The 25,828-nt window shown below is 41.8% G+C and overlaps 1 protein-coding gene across 2 annotated transcripts in view; it reads left to right on the top strand.

Moving 5' to 3' along the window:
* LOC110503979 (CD166 antigen homolog A) overlaps positions 1–25,828 on the top strand; it is a 68,616-nt gene that overhangs the window by 23,959 nt on the left and 18,829 nt on the right. For both annotated transcript variants that reach the window (XM_021582691.3, XM_021582692.3), the window contains exon 2: positions 21,647–21,753. In XM_021582691.3, coding sequence (XP_021438366.1) covers positions 21,647–21,753 — 107 coding nt within the window. The remainder of the gene's footprint in view (positions 1–21,646; positions 21,754–25,828) is intronic.

A 25,828-nucleotide genomic window follows, 5' to 3' on the forward strand; every position in this document is an offset into this window, starting at 1 on the left:
CTCGTCTTGTCGTGTCCTGTATATATATATATTTACAACTTTTTTCACATACATTTTATTTTTATTTTCCATCAACTCATCTTCTAAACACTCTCCTGCAACCAGCCTCACCAATTTATATTTATAAAAAAGTATTATTTACCTCAGATCTGCAATCCTTCAGGAAGCTAGCCAGAAACTCCAGGAGGCTGGCCAGAAACTAGCCAGAAGCTAGCCAGGAGCTAGCCCAGAAGCTAATCAGAAGCTAACCACGGTTTGTGGTCATCGGCTGTCCTTTAGTTCGAAAATCTATCGCCAGTTTTGTACGGCGCAGCGCGGCTCGGAACGGAACATACCGGACCAATTTTTCTCTCCATGTCCCTGGATTTCAACTGCTCTCTGGACATTCATACCCGGATCTCACAGCTAGCTAGCTGCTATCCGTGTGACAGTCGGCTTTCGTCGATTCCGGAGCAAACATCGATTGTTCCGGTGCTAGCCAGCTCCGTCAATCACGCCTGAGTCCCATCATTCACTCCTGGGCTGCAGTCACCTATCCGGACCCGTTTCACTGCCTACGCGGAGCCCCACCGGGCCTTCACAACCGGACTGCCGACGTTATCTACCTGAAGGAGATCCGGCTGGCTCCTCTGTCGCGACGTTACCGGAACGCCCATCTGCGGCCCGCTAACCGTTAGCTGTCTTTCCGGCTGCTATCTGAATAGACAATCGGACAATTTATTTATTTGAATTATTATGTTTTCTTCTCGGGCCTCTATAACTATATCTATTGTTCTTATTTTTGTTGTTGTGTGATTTGGATTAATCCCCTCTACCACACGGAACCCCACTAATCTACTGACCGAACGCAAGAGGTGGCTAACAACAGACTCCATCCTATGCTAGCTTGCTACCGGTTGGCTTGGCTAGCTGTCTAAATCGCCGTGACCCTAAACCAACCTCTCCACTCACTGGACCCTTTTGATCACTCGACTAAGCATGCCTCTCCTTAATGTCAATATGTCTTGTCCATTGCTGTTCTGGTTAGTGTTTATTGGCTTATTTCACTGTAGAGCCTCTAGTCCTGCTCACTATACCTTATCCAACCTATTAGTTCCACCACCCACACATGCAATGACATCTCCTGGTTTCAATGATGTTTCTAGAGACAATATCTCTCTCTTCATCACTCAATACCTAGGTTTACCTCCACTGTATTCACATCCTACCTTACCTTTGTCTGTACATTATACCTTGATGCTATTTTATCGCCCCCAGAAACCTCCTTTTACTCTCTGTTCCAGACGTTCTAGACGACCAATTCTTATTGCTTTTAGTCGCACCCTTATCCTACTCCTCCTATGTTCCTCTGGCGATGTAGAGGTGAATCCAGGCCCTGCAGTGCCTAGCTCCACTCCTATTCCCCAGGCGCTCTCTTTTGACGACTTCTGTAACCGTAATAGCCTTGGTTTCATGCATGTTAACATTAGAAGCCTCCTCCCTAAGTTTGTTCTATTCACTGCTTTAGCACACTCTGCCAACCCTGATGTTCTAGCTGTGTCTGAATCCTGGCTTAGGAAGACCACCAAAAATTCAGACATTTTAATTCCAAACTACAACATTTTCAGACAAGATAGAACTGCCAAAGGGGGCGGTGTTGCAATTTACTGCAAAGATAGCCTGCAGAGTTCTGTCCTACTATCCAGGTCTGTACCCAAACAATTTGAACTTCTACTTTTAAAAATCCACCTTTCTAAAAACAAGTCTCTCACCGTTGCCGCCTGCTATAGACCACCCTCTGCCCCCAGCTGTGCTCTGGACACCATATGTGAACTGATTGCCCCCCATCTATCTTCAGAGCTCGTGCTGCTAGGCGACCTAAACTGGAACATGCTTAACACCCCAGCCATCCTACAATCTAAACTTGATGCCCTCAATCTCACACAAATTATCAATGAACCTACCAGGTACCTCCCCAAAGCCTTAAACACGGGCACCCTCATAGATATCATCCTAACCAACTTCCCCTCTAAATACACCTCTGCTGTCTTCAACCAAGATCTCAGCGATCACTGCCTCATTGCCTGCATCCGTAATGGGTCAGCGGTCAAACGACCTCCTCTCATCACTGTAAAACGCTCCCTGAAACACTTCAGCGAGCAGGCCTTTCTAATCGACCTGGCCGGGGTATCCTGGAAGGATATTGACCTCATCCCGTCAGTAGAGGATGTCTGGATATTTTTTAAAAATGCCTTCCTAACCATCTTAAATAAACATGCCCCATTCAAGAAATTTAGAACCAGGAACAGATATAGCCCTTGGTTCTCCCCAGACCTGACTGCCCTTAATCAACACAAAAACGTCCTATGGCGTTCTGCATTAGCATCGAACAGCCCCCGTGATATGCAGCTGTTCAGGGAAGCTAGAAACCATTATACACAGGCAGTTAGAAAAGCCAAGGCTAGCTTTTTCAAGCAGAAATTTGCTTCTTGCAACACTAACTCAAAAAAGTTCTGGGACACTGTAAAGTCCATGGAGAATAAGAACACCTCCTCCCAGCTGCCCACTGCACTGAAGATAGGAAACACTGTCACCACTGATAAATCCACCATAATTGAAAATTTCAATAAGCATTTTTCTACTGCTGGCCATGCTTTCCACCTGGCTACTCCTACCCCTGTCAACAGCACTGCACCCCCAACAGCAACTCGCCCAAGCCTTCCCCATTTCTCCTTCTCCCAAATCCATTCAGCTGATGTTCTGAAAGAGCTGCAAAATCTGGACCCCTACAAATCAGCCGGGCTAGACAATCTGGACCCTTTCTTTCTAAAATTATCTGCCGAAATTGTTGCCACCCCTATTACTAGCCTGTTCAACCTCTCTTTCGTGTCGTCTGAGATTCCCAAAGATTGGAAAGCAGCTGCGGTCATCCCCCTCTTCAAAGGGGGGGACACTCTTGACCCAAACTGCTACAGACCTATATCTATCCTACCATGCCTTTCTAAGGTCTTCGAAAGCCAAGTCAACAAACAGATTACCGACCATTTTGAATCTCACCATACCTTCTCTGCTATGCAATCTGGTTTCAGAGCTGGTCATGGGTGCACCTCAGCCACGCTCAAGGTCCTAAACGATATCTTAACCGCCATCGATAAGAAACATTACTGTGCAGCCGTATTCATTGATCTGGCCAAGGCTTTCGACTCTGTCAATCACCACATCCTCATCGGCAGACTCAACAGCCTTGGTTTCTCAAATGATTGCCTCGCCTGGTTCACCAACTACTTCTCTGATAGAGTTCAGTGTGTCAAATCTGAGGGTCTGTTGTCCGGACCTCTGGCAGTCTCTATGGGGGTGCCACAGGGTTCAATTCTTGGACCGACTCTCTTCTCTGTATACATCAATGAGGTCGCTCTTGCTGCTGGTGAGTCTCTGATCCACCTCTACGCAGACGACACCATTCTGTATACTTCCGGCCCTTCTTTGGACACTGTGTTAACAACCCTCCAGGCAAGCTTCAATGCCATACAACTCTCCTTCCGTGGCCTCCAACTGCTCTTAAATACAAGTAAAACTAAATGCATGCTCTTCAACCGATCACTACCTGCACCTACCCGCCTGTCCAACATCACTACTCTGGACGGCTCTGACTTAGAATACGTGGACAACTACAAATACTTAGGTGTCTGGTTAGACTGTAAACTCTCCTTCCAGACCCATATCAAACATCTCCAATCCAAAGTTAAATCTAGAATTGGCTTCCTATTTCGCAACAAAGCATCCTTCACTCATGCTGCCAAACATACCCTTGTAAAACTGACCATCCTACCAATCCTCGACTTTGGCGATGTAATTTACAAAATAGCCTCCAATACCCTACTCAACAAACTGGATGCAGTCTATCACAGTGCAATCCGTTTTGTCACCAAAGCCCCATACACTACCCACCATTGCGACCTGTACGCTCTCGTTGGCTGGCCCTCGCTTCATACTCGTCGCCAAACCCACTGGCTCCATGTCATCTACAAGACCCTGCTAGGTAAAGTCCCCCCTTATCTCAGCTCGCTGGTCACCATAGCATCTCCCACCTGTAGCACACGCTCCAGCAGGTATATCTCTCTAGTCACCCCCAAAACCAATTCTTTCTTTGGCCGCCTCTCTTTCCAGTTCTCTGCTGCCAATGACTGGAACGAACTACAAAAATCTCTGAAACTGGAAACACTTATCTCCCTCACTAGCTTTAAGCACCAACTGTCAGAGCAGCTCACAGATTACTGCACCTGTACATAGCCCACATATAATTTAGCCCTATCAACTACCTCTTTCCCAACTGTATTTAATTTATTTATTTATTTTGCTCCTTTGCACCCCATTATTTTTATTTCTACTTTGCACATTCTTCCATTGCAAAACTACCATTCCAGTGTTTTACTTGCTATATTGTATTTACCTTGCCACCAAGGCCTTTTTTTGCCTTTACCTCCCTTCTCACCTCATTTGCTCACATTGTATATAGACTTGTTTATACTTTATTATTGACTGTATGTTTGTTTTACTCCATGTGTAACTCTGTGTTGTTGTATCTGTCGAACTGCTTTGCTTTATCTTGGCCAGGTCGCAATTGTAAATGAGAACTTGTTCTCAACTTGCCTACCTGGTTAAATAAAGGTAAAATAAAAAATAAATAAAGACTAACTTGGGCTGTTTCCAAATGAATTACATCAGTAGAAACAAGACAAAACAACCAACTAGTTCGCTGACTATATACAGCTAAACACTGCAACTACTTCCATGAGACAGAGAGCAATCATTCGAGCTCTGCCGCTAATGTGCTCACCTGTACCAACCAAGTTAAAATGACAGGATTTGCTAATCGGAGTGTTATTGCCCAAGTTTCACAGCATCAAACATCGACAACACCAAACATATATCTGCTGTTTACTTACTTCCCTCACCTCATCACTTTTCAAAGTGCAAAGACATGTCCAGATCAATTTACTGTAGGGGGTGTAGACATTTCATACATTTTTTCTCTCTTTACTGGTCCCCCATGCGAATCAAACCCACAACCCTGGTGATGCAAGCACCATGCTCTACCAACTGAGACACACATCACCAACATAGATGCAGCTTATTTTACAGTGAACATTCGTGTCCGCTTCTGCGCCGTCATTTTGAGTAATGAAGTTTTAAAAACTTTCAAACGTCCAATGACAGAATACCCTGTATCCAGTTTCTGGTTGGTGACAACAGCCACGCGAATACGACAACAGGTTGCTAGCAAGTAGATTTTGCGATAGTGACAGATATTATTGTTAGAAAAACAAGGCTGTTCACGGCCGCTATAGTAATTTAAAGAAAGGCCGTCGACGGCCGCTATGATTCAGTTGCCTTTACCCTGTCGTGTCTAATCATTAACCTAGTTGGGCTGGATAAAGTCTGCTGAACAACATGTAACTTGTCAGGGGACAGCATCAGACAGAACAACATGTAGTTTGTCAGGGGACAGCATCAGGCAGAACAACATGTAGCTTGTCAGGGGACAGCATCAGACAGAACAACATGTAGTTTGTCAGGGGACAGCATCAGGCAGAACAACTTGTAGTTTGTCAGGGGACAGCATCAGACAGAACAACATGTAGCTTGTCAGGGGACAGCATCAGACAGAACAACATGTAGCTTGTCAGGGGACAGCATCAGGCAGAACGACATGTAGCTTTCAGGGGACAGCATCAGACAGAACAACTTGTAGTTTGTCAGGGGACAGCATCAGGCAGAACAACATGTAGCTTGTCAGGGGACAGCATCAGACAGAACAACATGTAGCTTGTCAGGGGACAGCATCAGACAGAACAACATGTAGCTTGTCAGGGGACAGCATCAGACAGAACAACATGTAGTTTGTCAGGGGACAGCATCAGGCAGAACAACATGTAGCTTGTCAGGGGACAGCATCAGACAGAACAACATGTAGCTTTCAGGGGACAGCATCAGACAGAACAACTTGTAGTTTGTCAGGGGACAGCATCAGGCAGAACAACATGTAGCTTGTCAGGGGACAACATCAGACAGAACAACATGTAGCTTGTCAGGGGACAGCATCAGACAGAACAACATGTAGTTTGTCAGGGGACAGCATCAGGCAGAACAACATGTAGCTTGTCAGGGGACAGCATCAGACAGAACAACATGTAGCTTTCAGGGGACAGCATCAGACAGAACAACTTGTAGTTTGTCAGGGGACAGCATCAGGCAGAACAACATGTAGCTTGTCAGGGGACAGCATCAGACAGAACAACATGTAGCTTGTCAGGGGACAGCATCATGCAAGAAGAATGGACACTAAGAGCACAACACAGATGGCCGGGTGCTCCCATGATATAGCGGCATGGTGCGTTGAACAAAAAGGAACCCGTGCGATAAGGTTGTTGTGCAAGTGTGCTGTCAGTCATCCATCAACGAGATGATTACACCCCTTCCTCAGAGAGTGAGACAGAGAGGGAGATAGAAAGAAAGAGTGAGATGTGCAGCTGTGTGTCACAAACCTGTTCAACTGGTTGCTCTATGCATGTCAAAAATGTTTCCTAAGAACAGGAATCAGTTGAATAACATTGACTTGGAATCATTGTGCAAATTAGCATATGAAACCCTGCCATTGTAACTGACTTACAATGAGCTTGATGAATCGGTGACTGAACCCCATTGATACAGTATGGACAAGACAAACATACAGTAACTCAGCTTTCATCCTCAGCCTCACATTCCAATCTAGTTACATTAGTTAGCTCATAGTACTGAACAGCTGTGAGGAAATGGTAGGCTAGGCTAAACTGCTCTGTATTGTTTTGTTTCTTCAGATTCTAGATGAAAGAGTTTGTTAAATTACTGTTCTCTGTGCTCTCTCAAGAGACTCCAGGGATATGGGATTCAAAATTCCGTGGTGCTTGCTTAATAATTCACGAATACATGGAAGGAAAAGAAAACTGTCATGCAGAGTTAAGTTTCCTTTTATTTCTGCTGCCTATACAAGTAGTGTTCACTGTAGGAGTCTGGCCTTTCTGCAACCAGTATTGATCTAGTTAGAGTGGTTCTCCTAGCTGCTCTCTAACCCCTGCATTCCCAGCTATTTGCCATGGTGCCTTTGTGGACATGCGCCACGGGATCACCATTCATTGCACAGCCCGTCAGTTTCACCACTTAATAAGTGTGGGCTTATTTTTTGTGTCTCTCTCCGAAGAGGTGTGTGGCACAGAAAGAGAGAGAGATAGAGAGGAAGAGGAACAACAGAGAGAGGCAAAGGAGAGGAATGCAGGTGGGGTGTGGTGGGGGGGAGCTGATTTCCCCAGTGAGCGCGTATCGGAGCTGTCTTCAGCTGTCTCTCCTCAGGGACAGAGCCACCTTAATCAGGAACATGAAAGTATCTCCCGTCCTGTGGTGCCGCTGTCTGTCTGTCTGTCTGTCTGTCTCTCTCTCTCGCTCTCTCTCTCTCTCTCTCTCTCTCTCTCTCTCTCTCTTTTATTTGATTTCCCATTTCCACTCTATGCAGTATCAACTCATTTCCACTCTATGCAGTATCAACTAATTTCCACCGTATGCAGTATCAACTAATTTCCACCGTATGCAGTATCAACTCATTTCCACTCTATGCAGTATCAACTCATTTCCACTCTATGCAGTATCAACTCATTTCCACTCTATGCAATATCAACTCATTTCCACTCTATGCAGTATCAACTAATTTCCACCGTATGCAGTATCAACTAATTTCCACCGTATGCAGTATCAACTCATTTCCACTCTATGCAGTATCAACTCATTTCCACTCTATGCAGTATCAACTCATTTCCACCGTATGCAGTATCAACTCATTTCCACTCTATGCAGTATCAACTCATTTCCACTCTATGCAGTATCAACTCATTTCCACCGTATGCAGTATCAACTCATTTCCACCGTATGCAGTATCAACTCATTTCCACTCTATGCAGTATCAACTCATTTCCACTCTATGCAGTATCAACTCATTTCCACCGTATGCAGTATCAACTCATTTCCACCGTATGCAGTATCAACTCATTTCCACCGTATGCAGTATCAACTCATTTCCACCGTATGCAGTATCAACTCATTTCCACTCTATGCAGTATCAACTCATTTCCACCGTATGCAGTATCAACTCATTTCCACCGTATGCAGTATCAACTCATTTCCACTCTATGCAGTATCAACTCATTTCCACTGTATGCAGTATCAACTCATTTCCACTCTATGCAGTATCAACTCATTTCCACCGTATGCAGTATCAACTCATTTCCACCGTATGCAGTATCAACTCATTTCCACTCTATGCAGTATCAACTCATTTCCACTCTATGCAGTATCAACTCATTTCCACCGTATGCAGTATCAACTCATTTCCACCGTATGCAGTATCAACTCATTTCCACTCTATGCAGTATCAACTCATTTCCACTCTATGCAATATCAACTCATTTCCACTCTATGCAGTATCAACTCATTTCCACCGTATGCAGTATCAACTCATTTCCACTCTATGCAGTATCAACTCATTTCCACTCTATGCAGTATCAACTCATTTCCACCGTATGCAGTATCAACTAATTTCCACTCTATGCAGTATCAACTAATTTCCACTCTATGCAGTATCAACTCATTTCCACTCTATGCAGTATCAACTCATTTCCACTCTATGCAGTATCAACTCATTTCCACTCTATGCAGTATCAACTCATTTCCACCGTATGCAGTATCAACTCATTTCCACTCTATGCAGTATCAACTCATTTCCACTCTATGCAGTATCAACTCATTTCCACCGTATGCAGTATCAACTCATTTCCACTCTATGCAGTATCAACTCATTTCCACTCTATGCAGTATCAACTCATTTCCACCGTATGCAGTATCAACTCATTTCCACCGTATGCAGTATCAACTCATTTCCACTCTATGCAGTATCAACTCATTTCCACTCTATGCAGTATCAACTCATTTCCACTCTATGCAGTATCAACTCATTTCCACCGTATGCAGTATCAACTCATTTCCACTCTATGCAGTATCAACTCATTTCCACTCTATGCAGTATCAACTCATTTCCACCGTATGCAGTATCAACTCATTTCCACTCTATGCAGTATCAACTCATTTCCACTGTATGCCGTATTAACTCATTTGAACCTGAGGATTTGACTTTGAGGATTTCACATCAGAACTGGCGATCTGAACTTATTAAAAGTCCAATGCAGCCCTTTTTATTTTAATATCAAATCATTTCTGGTTAACAATTAAGTAACATACTGTGAATGTTTTCAATTAAAATGATCAAAAGAAACAAAAATAGCCATTTCTCTTGCAATAATTTAGCTAGGACTGTCTGGGAGTGGTCTGAGTGGGAGGGAAAAACTGAAAATGAGCTGTTATTGGCAGAGAGGTTTGGAACGCTCTTTGTTATAGGTCTATTAACTAATTTACCTCATGGTGATGTCACCAGGCAGGCCAAAACTCTATCTCACCAAAACAGGCTGAAATTTCAGCCGGTCTTTTCAAACAGTTCTTACAATTTCATAGTATTATTCCAACCTCATAGTGTGGAAATATATATAAAACACAGGAAATCAAATGTTTGACTGCAATGGGCATTTCAATCTTCAGAGGACATAACCATGTCATAATATGTCATAACAGCTGACTTAACGTGACATAACTTGTCATAATATGGTCATAACACTGTCATGACACATATATCTAGACCTGTTGTGACATATTGTGTTATTTTATGACTGGTTATTACACCTTCATAAGAGTGTCAGATACCACAAAACCTACCACACAAGGCAAAACATTCCATTACACCATAGCCTACTTGTCAACAGTATGTTTATGTTATTTTAACATTTTCTGAGATTGACCATGTTAAATTATCATTGTAATTGGCATGGCCGATTAATTAGGGCCGATTTCAAGTTTTCATAACAATCGGTAATCAGCCTTTTTGGATGCCGGTTATGGCCGATTACATTGCACTCCATGAGGAGACAGCATGGCAGGCTGACCACCTGTTACGCGAGTGCAGCATCAAAAATACCTTGTGGCTGCAAGGAGCCAAGGTAAGTTGCGAGCTAGCATTAAACGTATCTTATAAAAAACAATCAATCTTCACATAATCACTTGTAAACTACACATGGTTGATGATATTACTAGGTTAACTAGCTTGTTCTGCGTTACATATAATCAATGTGGTGCCTGTTAATTTATCATTGAATCACAGCTTACTTCAACTTGATGATTCGCGAAAAAAGAACAATCGTTGCAATAATGTACCGAACTATAAATATCAATGCCTTTCTTAAAATCAATACACAAGTATATTTTTTTAAACCTGCATATGTAGTTAAAAGAAACTAGGGAAATTGTGTCACTTCTCTTGCGTTCAGTGCAAGCAGAGTCAGTGTATATGCAGCAGTTTGGGCCTCTGGCTCATTGCAAACTGTTGAAAGGCCATTTATTCCTAACAAAGACCGTCATTAATTTGCCAGAATTTTACATAATTATGACATACCATTGAAGGTTGTGCAATGTAACAGTAATATTTAGACTTAGGGTTGCCACCCATTCGACAGTTCACACTGGTTGTAATTCCGAGGGTGTCCACAAGATGGCAGTAGTGTATGTGCAAAGTTTCAGACGGATAACTTGAAGAATGAGCGAACTACATGACATTTAGTGTGAAGTCACCCAGGTACATTTGGGCAAATCGTGAAGGATACATTTGCATTCATGTTACATTTTTCTGCAAGAATATCGTCAAATCTGTATACTTTGACTTTGATTTAGCTTTTCAAGTATTGGTAGCCATATTATAGGTTCAACATTTGCAAAACAACCAGTTTTCATAACTTCATAACTCTGAATATTCTTATAATTTTTGTCCAAAAGGAAAAGGCATGCTGTCATACAAGGTTAGTAGCTACATTTTTTTTTTTACATATACAGGGTTTCCAGATACTCCCGTAAGGCCCAGCTCATTGGCTATCTAGCTAGCTTTGTTGACCCCGATTAGTGCTTATTTGACAAAGTTAGAGTCGTTTAAGTGAAGACTGCCCACCTCATCGGCGTGCCATGAAGGCGTTGCTCTCTGACCGAAATGGTGTCCTATAGGAAATACTACACCCCTAATGATATAGTGAAGTCTAGTTATGTTCTATGATCTCTGAGGAATACATATGAATGTGATTTGACCGGTTGAAGCAACTTTTAGGGTTAGATTTTCACAGATTCCTTTCTTTGCAAATTGAACGAGTGGAAATACAAAATCAGTCGTGTATGCTATATGGACCTTTTTAGGATATGAAAAGGGATTTTTATCTAACTAAACGACACTTCATGTTCTCTGGGACCCTTTGGATGATTATTCAGAGCAAGATTTCAGAATGTAAGTACACATTTCACCTTCAGAGGTGAATTTATCAAACCTATCGCGGTGAAAAAGGTGTTTTCTTGTTTGGAGCTCTCCTCAAACAATAGCATGGCATTTTTTTCACAATAATAGCTACTGTAAATTGGACAGTGCAGTTATATTAACAAGAATTTTAACTTTCAGCCGATGTAAGACACTTATATGTACCGACATTTGTTGTTTTTCTAAAATCTGCGATGGTGACACAAGGCGCTGCATGATTTACAACTGTCCCGTTGACGGGACGCCAATCCCTAAGAAGCTGGGAATATTGAAGACTCATGTTAAAAGGATCCACCAGCTTTCATATGTTCTCATGTTCTGAGCAAGCAACTTAAACGTTAGCTTTTTTACATGGCACATATTGCACTTTTACTTTATTCTCCAACACTGTGTTTTTGCATTATTTAAACCAAATTGAACATGTTTCATTACTTATTTGAAACTACATTGATTTTATTGATGTATTATATTAAGTTAAAATAAGTGTTCATTGTTCATTCAGTATTGTGGTAATTGTCATTTATTACAAATATATATCTAAAAATCGGCTGAATAATCGGTATCGGCTTATTTTGGTCCCCCATTAATCGGTATTGGTATCGGCGTTGAAAAATCCTAATCTTTCGACCTCTAGCACGTATGTGATAGGCCAATCTGGCTAATGATGGTCATAATACTTCTTGACAGTGTCATAAAGTGCCTTTTCTTAGTCCAAGTAAAGTAACAGAGGATGGTCATAATGCTTTATGACAGTGTCATAAAGTGCCTTTTCTTAGTCCAAGTAAAGTAACAGAGGATGGTCATAATGCTTTATGACAGTGTCATAAAGTGCCTTTTCTTAGTCCAAGTAAAGTAACAGAGGATGGTCATAATGCTTTATGACAGTGTTATAAATTGTATTTTCTACAAGTTATTTCAAATAAGCTGAACAAAATATGACTGTAAAGAATTCATTACAACAAAAGACTTATAAAACAAACTTTCAAATGAAAGGAAACTTCTTGGCAGGGAAAAAACACTGTTTTATGTAGGTGTCGTACCTAGCCATAAATAATACAATTTATAAACTGGGTGGTTCGAGCCCTGAATGTTGATTGACTGACAGCCGTGGTATATCAGATCGTATACCATGGGTATGACAAAACATTTATTTTTACTGCTCTAATTACGTTGGTAACCAGTTTATAATAGCAATAAGGCACCTCAGGGTTCGTGGTATATGGCCAATATACCACGGCTAAGGACTGTATCCAGGCACTCCGCGTTGCATCGTGCGTAATAGCAGCCTTAGCTGTGATATATTGGCCATATACCACACCCCTTGGGCCTTATTGCTTAAATATGTCACAACACAGGCGAGTTCAACAAGGCTTCTCTTTGCAGCGAACATGTTGCCAGAGTAACAATTTCAGTTGAACGATTTGAAATGAACAGCTACTTTTTGTAAGTGTTACTGTGGCTTTTTAGCGACAATATTCAAACTGAAAATGACTTAGCTATTCCTACTAAATATAGTAAAAAGGCTACATGGCCACTTGATTATTTTTAGTGGCAGTTTAGACCTGAAACGGACACTTATGTTCACCGCACACTATCTTCTCAGACTGTTAGCTAATGTTTGTGAACGGTTGCGGATAACACAAAACAAATTAAATATGTTAACTAATGTTAGCCAAACTATTTCCCTTGTTGAATGCAACTCAGGTGTAAATATAAGGGTCATGACAGTGTTTTGACCATAAGGTGTAAATATAAGGGTCATGACAGTGTTTTGACCATATTATGACATGGTTATGACCGTGTCATACCATGTTATGACGCTGGGTGTCAAGTAAAGTGTTACCTGATAATGTGTTACAGTATGGTTGTGACACTATGCTCATGTAACAGCTGCCCAGCGAAGACAAGAAGACTGGTCTCGGCACCAGTGTGACCGTACTTCGTAACTCTCTTCCATTGTGTTTTTAAAGAAAAAACTGCCCAGCCAGCAGCCCCAGTTGATTGGTGTTTATTCTGCCGATAGACACAAGGAAGCACATTAGATGTGCAGAACAACAATATGTTGATGGCTGTAGATTTGTGATTTGTCTGTTAGCATGGAAATAACTGTGAATTAGCAGGGAGCTAATGTAACCATTACATTTAGAACATGCTAACTAACTCAGTCGTAGAGCAGTAACATACATACATAGATACATACATTGATGAACAGAATTATAGAACATTACGTAATTATGCAGTTAAATTGAATCGAAAGAAAAAAAAGTTATTTTACATACAATGCTTTTATTGATTGTAAAAATGATTCTAAAAAGGTATGGAACACAGTTAAGGGCTTACTTGGTACATCTATCTCATCATGCCCATCTATTGTGGAGGTTGACGGGAGAATAATAACAAAACCAGTTGATATTGCCAATCATTTTGCAGATTTTTTTGCACAGAAAATTAAATTACCGAGCAACAATGTAGACATACATTCTTCCAAACAAGCTATTGTTCAGTGGATTGATGATCATATTATGCTCTTTTAGTCTGCAAACAGTGTCAGTGGAGGAGGTGTTAAACCTATTGAATTCATTACCTGATGGTAAATCTACAGGTAATGGTCTTATGGACAATTTTTTGCTTCGCTGTGCTGCTCCCCAGATTGCAGTTCCACTGAGATACATATTTAACTGGTCACTGAAAAAGGGGATGTTTGCAAATGTATGGAAGCATGCAAAACTGTGTCCTATTCCGAAAGAGAGCAAAGAACCCATTACTTCTGCCAATAGTCGACCAATTAGTCTACTCCCTACACTCAGTAAGATATTGGAGGGTATTGTGAGTAGACACATGTGGGAGTACATGGAAAAGAATGATCTGATTAAAGCTAATCAGCATGCTTATCGCAAAAACCATTCCACTGCCACTGCATTGGTTGATATGACTGACCAGTGGCTCAATGCTATGGATAATGGCAAATACCGCAAACTGGGGAATACCGCAGGGCAGCTGCCTTGGGCCACTTCTTTATTTAATATATACCAACGACCTTCCCTATGCCTTAGTTGAAACTCAAGCTCCTATATTTGCAGATGATACTACAATTTATGCAGCAAGACAATTGGTTCAACAGGTATAGCAGGCTTTACAAGGAGATTTGGAGAATATCAGGAAGTGGGTTTTCCAAAACAAACTTGTTTTAAACACCAAGAAAACCAAAGTTATGTTGATCTGTTCAACTAGGAAAAGGCCAAAACAGCATGGGATACAATTAAGTATGGGAGGAGTACAAATTGAAGAAGTGGCAGAAACCAAACTATTGGGAGTGCAGCTAGACAACTGCTTATAATGGTCGTCTCAAATAACTAATCTATGTAAAAAAAAAACGCTGAATAGCATAGCACAACAGTCAAATAATATTACTAGAAAATATTCATATTCATGAAATCACAAGTGCAATATTTTGAAACACAGCTTAGCCTTTTGTTAATCACCCTGTCATCACAGATTTTGAAATTATGCTTTACAGCGAAAGAAATTCAAGCGTTTGTGTAAGTTTATCGATAGCCTGGCATAGCATTATGTACACTTAGCATCAGGAAGCTTGGTCACGAAAATCAGAAAAGCAATCAAATTAACCGTTTACCTTTGATGATCTTCGGATGTTTTCACTCATGAGACTCCCAGTTACACAGCAAATGTTCCTTTTGTTCCATAAAGATTATTTGTATACCCAAAATACCAACCTTTGTTTGTTGCGTTATGTTCAGAAATCCACAGGAAAGATTGGTCACGACAACGCAGACGGAAATTCTTCATAATGTCCACAGAAACATGTCAAACATTTTTTATAATCAATCCTCAGGTTGTTTTTAAAATATATAATCGATAATATATCAACCGCAAATGTCTTTCACAGTAGGAGAGGGAAAAACAATAGCTGTCAAAACTCTGTTGCGCGAGCAAAACTCATGTGACCACCTGACGCGATGTTATCTTTCTGGCTCATTTTTCAAAATAAAAGCCTGAAACTATGTCTGAAGACTGTTGACACCTTGAGGAAGCGATAGGAAAAGGAATCTGGTTGATATCCCTTTAAATGGAGCAATGGGAGGCTATGGAACATGGAGTTTTCAAAATAGAAGCCACTTCCTGTTTTGATTTTCCTCAGGGTTTCGCCTGAAATATCAGTTCTGTTATAGTCACAGACAATATTTTGACAGTTTTGGAAACTTTAGAGTGTTTTCTATCCAATACTAATAATAATATGCATATATTAGCAACTGAGACTGAGGAGCTGGCCTTTACAATGGGCACCTTTTCATCCAAGCTACTCAATACTGCCCCTGCAGCCATATGAAGTTAAAGCGAGCAGTGTGTTAAGAAGCAATGAGGCTTGGCAGGGTCATCTTTTGGAGGACGCATGTCTCTTCTGAGTCTGTATGAGAGTTGCAGCGATGGGACAAGACTGTTACTACCAATTGGATTTCATGAAAAAGGGGTACAAATCAAAACTGGTGAGATAGCCAATTCAAAACATAACTTGCAGCAGCTATCTAGTTAGTCTGTCATCAAGGCAAAGGGTGGCTACTTTGAAGAATCTAAAATATAAAATACATTTGGATTTTAACACTTTTTTGGTTACTACATGATTCCATATGTGTTATTTAATAGTTTTGATGGCTTCACTATTATTCTACAATGTATACTTGTTGGCTTCTTTTCCTTTACTCTGCAAATAATAAGTTGTATGGATTCACTTTGTGTGCAGAAAAAGTGTTTAACATAATTTTTTAATTACAACCTCATCTCTGTACCGCACACATACAGTTATCCATAAGGTCCCTCAGTCGAGCGCTCATTTTTAACCACAAAGCCAGGGTGGTTCTCCAATGCCTCGGAAAGAAGGGCACCTATGGGTAAATGGGTCAAAATAAAAAAAAGCAGACATTGAATATCCCTTTGAGCATGAAGTTTTTAATTACACGTTTGATGGTGTATCAATATACCCAGCCACTACAAAGATTCAGGTGTCCTTCCTAATTCAGTTTGTTGGGAGGAAGGAAACCACTCAGGGATTTCACCATGAGGCCAAAGGTGACTTTAAAAAGAGTTACAGAGTTTAATTGCTGTGATAGGAGAAAACTGAGGATAGATCAACATTATCGTTACCCGATTGACAGAGTGAAAAGAAGGAAGCCGGTACAGAAACATGCATCATTTTTGTAACAAGGCACTAAAGTAATACTGCAAAAAATGTGTCAAACCAATTCATTTTTTTTGTCCTGAATACAAAGTGTTATGTATGGGGAAAATCCAATACAACACATTACTGAGTACAACTTTCCATATTTTCAAGCATCATGTTATGGGTATGTCTGTAATTGTTAAGTACTGGAGAGTTTCTCAGGATAAAAAAAGATACGGAATACAGCAAAACACAGGCAAAATCCTAGAGAAAAACTTGGTTCAGTCTGCTTTCCACCAGACATTGGGAGATTCATTTACCTTTCAGCAGGCAAAATCTAGACTGGAGTTGCTTACCAAGAAGACAGTGAATGTTCCTGAGTGGCCGAGTTACAGTTTTGACTTAAATCTGCTTAAAAATGTATGGCAAGACCTGAAAATGGTTGTCTAGCAATGGTCAACAATCAATTTGACAGAGCTTGACGAATTTTGAAAAGAGTAATGGACAAATATTGTACAATCCAGGTGTGCAAAGCTCTTAAAGACTTACCTAGAAACACTCACAGTTGTAATCTCCATCAAAGGTACTTCTACAAAGTATTGATTCGGGGGTGTGAGTACTTTTCAGTAAATTTGCTCAAAATGTTTTCACATTGTCATTATGGAGTATTTGTAGAAAAAAAATATTTGATCAATTTTGAATTCAGGCTGTAACACAACAAAATGTGAAGTAAGTAAAGGGGAATGAATCTTTCCTGAAGGCACTGTATATGCCAATGATTTGTTTAGCATAGCAATGTCAAATGAATAGAAATATTAGAATTAAGGACTGGTTCAAAACAGAGAAAATATCTAATGACCAGCCCATTTGGGTAGCAACTTCAAAATGCGAAAAAGATTTTACTCGTTAAAAATGTTAATGAAAACATTTATTTAATATTTGTACAAATATGTTGGAAACCGTTTTATGAAAGCAATAAGGCTCTTGAGCCAGGGGATTATCGTGTGATAACTTCAGACTAAGAGCTGTTCTTAGGCCCGAGGCGATAATCCCTGGGTTCTTATGCCTTACTTCTTAAGTAGTTCTACACACCGTTCTACTACTAATGTTCTGTTTTTGAAACTAAACATTAAATGGAGTGTACATGTCCTTTGTAATAAAAACATAGTGGGATTTTAAGGCTAGTAATTTAACTGGCTGATTATTCAGTTCATGGTTAACATTGTGTCATGTTGTTACGGCTCGCGTTGATGGTAGGAAGAGTGGACCAAAGCGCAGCATGGTACGTGTTTATGATTCCTTTTATTTAAAAAAAACACAAACAAAATAACAAAGCGAAAACGAAAACAAACAGTTCTGTCAGGCACTAAACAGAAAACAAGATCCCACTGTCACGCCCTGACCTGAGATATCTCTGTTTTCTTTATATTTTGGTTAGGTCAGTGTGTGACTAGGGTGAATACGCTAGTTTTTGTATTGTCTAGGGGTTTTGTAGGTCTAGGTATTTGCATGTTTATGGTGACCTGATAGGGTTCCCTATCAGAGGCAGCTGTTTATCGTTGTCTCTGCTTGGGGATCATATTTAGGTAGCCTTTGGTGTTTGTGGGTTCTTGTACTGTGTACTGTGTTTAGTTGCCTGTCTGCACTATTCATATTAGCTTCACAGTTTGCTTTGTTAGTTTGTTTAGTGTTCATTCTTTAAATAAATTAGAATGTATGCATACCACGCATAATTGGTCTCATTCGTACGACGAACGTGGCACCCACAAAACCCAAAAGGAAAATGACAACTTATATGTGATCCCCAATCAGAGACAACGATAGATGGCTGCCTCTGATTGGGAACCACACACGGCCAAAAACAAAGAAATAGAAAACATAGACTTTCCCACCCGAGTCACACCGTGACCTAACCAAACATAGAGAATGAAAAGGATCTCTAAGTACCCCCTCCCCCAAAGGTGCGGACTCCGGCCGCAAACCTGAACCTATAGGGGAGGGTCCGGGTGGGCATCTACTCTCGGTGGGGGCTCCGGTGCTGGACGCAGACCCCGCTCCGCTTGAGGCTCCCCCCACTTCGGTGGCGCCTCTGGTGCAGGGATGGTCGGCGGGACCTCCAGACTGTAGATGGTCGCTGCAGGCTCTTAACTGGGGACCGTCGCTGGAGGCTCCGAACCGGGGACCGTCGCTGCAGGCTCTGGACCGTGGATCAACACTGCAGGCTTCGTGCCATGCATCATCACTGCAGGCTTCATGCCATGGATCATCACTGCAGGCTCCGGGCCATGGATCATCACTGGTGGCTTCATGCCATGGATCATCACTGGAGGCTTTGTACGTGGAGCCGGAACAGGTCTCACTGGACTGAGGAGACGTACTGGAAGCCTGGTACGTGGAGCTGCCACAACGAGTCCTGGCTGGATACCCACTCTAGCTCGGTGAGTGTGGAGAGTTGCACAGGACACACTGGGCTATGAAGGTGCACTGGAGGCATAGTGCGTAGAGCCGGCGCAGGATATACTGGACCGTGGAGGCGCACTGGAGGTCTGGAGCGTAGAGCTGGCACAACGCATCCTGGCTGAATACCCCCTGTAGCACGGCAAGTGCGAGGAGCTGGAACAGGCCACACTGGGTTGTGCTGGCGACCTGGGGATACCGTGCGTAGAGCTGGCGCAGGACATCCTGGGCCGAAGAGACGCACCGGAGACCAGGAGCGCTGAGCCAGCACAATCCGTCCTGGCTGAATGCCCACTCTAGCACGGCAACTGCGGGGAGCTGGAACAGAGCGCACCGGGCTGTGAATGCGCACTGGAGACACCATGCGCATCACCACATAACACGGTTTCTGACCAGTCACACGCTCCCCACGGTAAGCACAGGGAGTTGGCTCAGGTCTAAACCCGGACTCCGCCAATCACCCCATGTGCCCCACCCCCATTTTTTTTTTGGAGCTGTCTCTCGGGCTTCCGTCGTTGTCTTAACTCCTCTTATCATCGCCGTTCCTCACTCGCTGCCTCTGCCTGCTTCCATGGCAGGGTCTTGTCCCCTGCCATTACCTCCTCCCAGGTCCAGGATGTCCTCCACTCCCTTTTTTCCCGGGCTCAGGATCCCTGCTCCTCCTGGCAACGTTGCTTGGTCCTTTGGTGGTGGGATCTTCTGTTACGACTCTCGTAGATGGTAGGAAGAGTAGACCAAAGCGCAGCATGGTACGTGTTCATGATTCCTTTTATTAAAAAAAACACAAACAAAATAACAAAGCGAAAACTAACATTTCTGTCAGGCACAGACACTAAACAGAAAACAAGATTCCACAAAACCCGAAAGGAAAATTACAACTTATATGTGATCCCCAATCAATTATCCCCAAACAACGATAGACAGCTGCCTCTGATTGGAAACCACACCCGGCCAAAAACAAAGAAATAAAAAACATAGACTTTCCCACCCGAGTCACACCCTGACCTAACCAAACATAGAGAATAAAAAGGATCCTTAAGGTCAGGGCGTGACACATGTTGATGGTCACCTACTCTTGTTGCTGAGGATTACCTTATCTCAACAGGCAGCAGGAGCTTTATCCTCTGTAATCCTGTAATTTAGCACACTGTGATTCATTCCCATTGTGGTCCATTGTAGTCTGGACAGATAGTATTTTTTTTAATACAAAACTAATTTAAAGTTCTTCAAGAGGGTGAACACGGCTTTATTTGACTGTTCAAAAATACATATTTGAATTTATCCAATGGAAATAGGATAACTTCACAACTGCTTTGTTTGAGATTATACTGTATGGTTTTGTGGGGGTGTAATATTTAGAACTTGGATTTTAGACTTTTGGGTTAAACATTTATATTGAATAAGGTTGTGTTCTTTTTGTAAAGCCTTGTAACTCCCTTTGTCACTGTCCAGTATTTGCAGGTCTACCAGGTTCTATTACTGTGTTCAGTTTGACGTGTAACAGAATGGGTATTGAGTATAGAAAGTCACACGTTGGGCTATTAGATCTGGTGTGCACATACAGTACAGGATGCAGGATGACACTGGTCACTCTGGACAGATCTGTGTGGACTCCATGGTAACCATGGTAAAAGCATTTACTCACATTCAAAAGTGATTCAAATTCAGTGGTGCATGGGAAGCAAATGAAAACACGTCTAATGGTTACTTACTGCTTGCTGACAGGAACTTCAGCTCTGCCAAAAAAATGTTTTTATTTCTGTGTTTTTCATTGGGGAAAAAACAACACTATATTGAAGTGGCATGTGTAAACAGTGTAGCGAGCGTCTATACAGATAGCATATCCTGCTGCTGCTGCTTTTGTTGAGAAGATTAGATCCCCTGATGTTGCAATGGAGGTGATCAATTTAGCTTTGCATGTAAAATTGATCTGGACAGTTGAGTACTTAGTTAATTGTTTTCGTATGGGGTTAAGGCTTTTTACCAGTAAATCTAGCAGGTACAGTATGTTAATTGCCGTCCTTTAGCCTCCGTTCAAGGGGTTTTATTGGTTCCATGGCTCTCCTATGTCATTTCCTTTCCTACACACCCCCTAACCCTGACCTGAACTCTGGAAAGGCTGAAATGTGAGTGCTGTTTATGGCTAGCTCAGCAACACCTTGTAATCAGTTGAACCATTGAGGACCTCTCTATGCCTGTGTGACTATCCCTCCCCTCAGTCCCCTGTTTTTTCTCTCTCTCATGCTGGACTTTGTCTCCACAGCAACATATTGGGGGCGGGAAAGGTTGTGAAGTAAAGTGGCTGTAAATAAGCAATTTCAAACGTTGGCTACCCTTGTGCATTTCGTTAATGTGCTATAAGGTAGACAGACACCTGTCAATTAACAACCTGTTAGATTAGATATATTTATGAAGATGAGCTGGAATTCCCCACAAAAATCAGTAAGACCTGAATCCATTTGAATGTCAATAGATCTCGGCCTGTGTTAAATATTTAATCAAATTTTCCCACTGACTGAGTAAATAACCATGTGTTTTTCACTCTCTCTCAGTGAGCGGTATGGATACAGTTATCGGCCTGTATGGAGAGACCATTGAGGTGCCATGCAACAATGGAGCCCCCAAACCAAAGGACCTGTTCATGACCAAATGGAAATACGTAAGTTGTTCATATACACTGAGTGTATCAAAACATTAAGAACACCTTCCTAATATTTTGTTGCTCCCCCTATTGCCCTTAGAACAGCCTCAATTTGTTGGGGAATGGACTCTAAAAGGTGTCGAAAGTGTTCCACGGGGATGCTGGCCCATGTTGACTCCAATGCTTCCCACAGTTCTGTCAAGTTGGCTGGATGTCCTTTTGGGTGGTGGACCATTCTTGATACACACAGAAAACTGTTGAGCGTGAAAAACCCAGCAGTGTTGCAGTTCTTGACACACTCAAACCAATACCATATCCCGTTCATAGGCACTTAAATCTTTTGTCTTGCCCAAAAACTTGAAATTGGTGAACATAATTATAGAACAAATCAAATCAAATTGATTTATATAGCCCTTCTTACATCAGCTGATATCTCAAAGTGCTGTACAGAAACCCAGGCTAAAACCCCAAACAGCAAGCAATGCAGGTGTAGAAGCATGGTGGCTAGGAAAAACTCCCTAGAACACCACGTAATTATGCAGTTAAATTAAATCGTAAGAGAAAATATATATTTTACTAACATGCTTTTATTGATTGTAAAAATGATTAAAAAAGGTATGGAATACAGTTATGGGCATACTTGGTAAATATATCTCATCATGCCCATCTAGTGTGGAGGTTGACGGGAGAACAATAACAGAACCAGCTGATATTGCCAATAATTTTGCTGATTTTTTTTTACAAAAAAAACTAATTTACTGAGAGATAATGTAAACACCCATTCTTGCAAACAAGCCAATGGATTGATGATCATATTAATAGCAAAAGAAACTGTTATTTTAGTCTACCATTGGTGCCAGTAGAGGAGGTGTTAAACATTTTAAAGTCATTACCTATGGTTAATCTACAGATGATGATCTTATGGACAATTTTTTACTTTACTATACTACTCCCCAGATTGCAGCTCCACTGAAATACATATTTAATTGGTCACTAGAAAGGGGACATTTCCAAATGTTTGGAAGAATGCTAAACTGTGCCCAATCCGAAGGACGGCAAAGAACCCATTACTCCTGCCAATAGTCAACCAATCAGTCTACTATTGTGTGTAGACAAATATGGGAGTATCTGGAAAATAATTATCTGATCACAGCCGATCAGCATGCTTATCGCAAAAAACATTCCACTACCACTGCATTGGTTGACATGAATGCTATGGGTAATGGCAGGTTTGTGGGTGTACTATTTTTAGATTTCAGTGCAGCATTTGATTTAGTGGATCACTAAATAACTGGGACAAAAATATTGCATTATGGGTTTAAGGGGGCAATTGGGTACAGTCATATCTAACTGACAGGAAACAGTCCACCTACAGTATATCAGTGGGTTGTTTTCCTCCCCTCATGCTTTAAACTGTGGAATACAGCAGGGCAGCTGCCTTGGGCCACTTATTCACTTAATATATACCAACGACCTTCCTTATGCTTTATCTGAAACTCAAGCTACTATATTTGCAGATGATACTACAATTTATACAGCAAGACAATCGGGAACAGCAAACAATCGCTACAGCAAGCTACAAGTAGATCTTGGAAATATCAGGTTGTGGGTTTTCCGGGAAACAAACTTGTTTTGAATGCCAAGAAAACCAAAGTTATGTTGGTCTGTTCCACCAGGAAAAGGTCAACACAGCATGGGAATGCAATTAAGCTTGGGGGAGTACAAATTGAGGAAGTGGCAGAAACCAAACTACTTGGTGTGCAGCTAAACAACTGCTTATTATGGTTGTCTCATATAACTAATATATGTAAAAAAATAAACAAATAAATAAAAAACTCCATGCATGATCAGAAGGATAGCTATATATTTACCGGGAAAGCTTCTGAAGCTAACAACCCAAGCATTAATTGGGAGTGAACTACTGTTCTGTGGTCTGGGGAAATGCATCATCAAATCAAATCAAATGTTATTGGTCACATACACGTGATTAGCAGATGTTATTGCGGATGTAACGAAATGCTTGTGCTTCTATCTCCAACAGTGCAGTAATATCTAACAAATTACACAACATATGCAAAGCTCATGTTTCAAACACAGACACTCCTTCACTCAAACACTCATGCACACACACTGAGGCACACACACAATATCCAGACACTCCTTCACTCAAACGCTCATGCACACACACTGTGGCACACACACAATATCCACAGACACTCTCCCGCCCTGGTTAAAATAAAATAAGAAAACAACAATACACACAAATCTAAGTAGGAATGAATTAAGACTATATTCATATGGACGAGTGATGTCAGAGCGGAACGGACTAAGATACAGTAGAATAGTATAGAATACAATATATGCATATGAGATGAGTAATGCAAGACATGAAAAACATTATTAAGTGAATGAGATACCGTAGAATAGTATAGAAAACATTATATACATATGAGATGTAGCAATTGATGCATGATTGCAACAACACATCATCAGTAACAATTGCAACAACACATCAGTAGGGTAAAACTAACCTGTCTCACAACGGTCTAAACCCAGCTCACGTGCCCTATTAGTGGGTGATTAATCCCAACGCTCGGTGATTTCTGCTTCACAATGATAGGAAGAGCCGACATCGAAGGATCAAAAAGTGATGTCGCTATGAACGCTTGCCAGATTTATAAACACTATTAAAGTGATTAGTGTCCCATTCCTTAAAGTGGCCAGTGATTTCTAGTCTATGCCTATAGGCAGCAGCCTCTAATGTGCTGGTGATGGCTGTTTAACAGTCTGATAGCCTTGCGATATAGGCTGTTTTTCAGTCTCTTGGTCCCATCTTTGATGCACCTGTACTGACCTCGCCTTCTGGATGATAGCGGGGTGAACAAGCAGTGGCTTGGGTGGTTGATGTCCTTGATGATCTTTTTGGCCTTCCTGTAACATCGGGTGCTGTAGGAAACCACATATCCTGAGGCTGCATTCATTGTAGCTGGGGATTTTAACAAGGCTAATCTGAAAACAAGACTCCCTAAACTCTATCAGCAAATCGATTGTGCTACCAGGGCTGATAAAACCCTGGATCATTGTTATTCTAACTTCCGTGACGCATGTAAGGCCCTCCCCGCAATCCTTTCGGAAAAGCTGACCACGACTCCATTTTGTTGCTCCCAGCCTATAGACAGAGACTAAAACAGGAAGCTCCCGTGCTCAGGTCTGTTCAACGCTGGTCCGAGCAATCTGATTCCACGCTTCAAGATTGCTTCGATCACGTGGATTGGGATATGTTCCGCTTTGTGTCAAACAACAACATTGATGAATACACTGATTCTGTGAGCGAGTTTATTAGCAAGTGCATCGGCGATGTTGTACCCACAGCAACTATTAAAACATTCCCAAATCAGAAACCGTGGTGGCAGCATTCACGCGAATCACTGCTTTTAACCAGGGCAAGGTGACCGGAAACATGACCGAATACAAATAGTGTAACTATTCCCTCCGCAAGGCAATCAAACAAGCTAAGCGTCAGTATAGAGACAAAGTAGAGTCGCAATTCAACGGCTCAGACACAAGAGGTATGTGGCAGGGTCTACAGTCAATCACGGATTACAAAAAGAAAACCAGCACCGTCGCGGACTAGGATGTCTTGCTCCCAGACAGACTAAACAACTTCTTTGCTCACTTTGAGGACAATACAGTGCCACTGAAACGGCCCGCTACCAAAACCTGCGGGCTCTCCTTCACTGTAGCCAACGTGAGTAAAACATTTAAACATGTTAACCCTCGCAAGGCTGCAGGCCCAGCATGCGCAAACCAGCTGGCTGGTGTGTTTACGGACATATTCAATCAATCCTTATCCCAGTCTGTTGTTCCCACATGCTTCAAGAGGGCTTGTTCCTGTTCCCAAGAAAGCTAAGGTAACTGAGCTAAATGACTATCGCCCCGTAGCACTCACTTCCATCATCATGAAGTGCTTTGAGAGACTAGTCAAGGACCATATCACCTCCACCCTGCCTGACACCCTAGACCCAATCCAATTTTCTTACCGCCCCAATAGGTCCACAGATGACGCAATCGCAACCACACTGCACACTGCCCT

The sequence above is a fragment of the Oncorhynchus mykiss genome, chromosome 24 (genome assembly GCF_057628025.1).
Source record: "Oncorhynchus mykiss isolate SJ-2025 chromosome 24, ASM5762802v1, whole genome shotgun sequence".
NCBI lineage: Eukaryota > Metazoa > Chordata > Actinopteri > Salmoniformes > Salmonidae > Oncorhynchus > Oncorhynchus mykiss.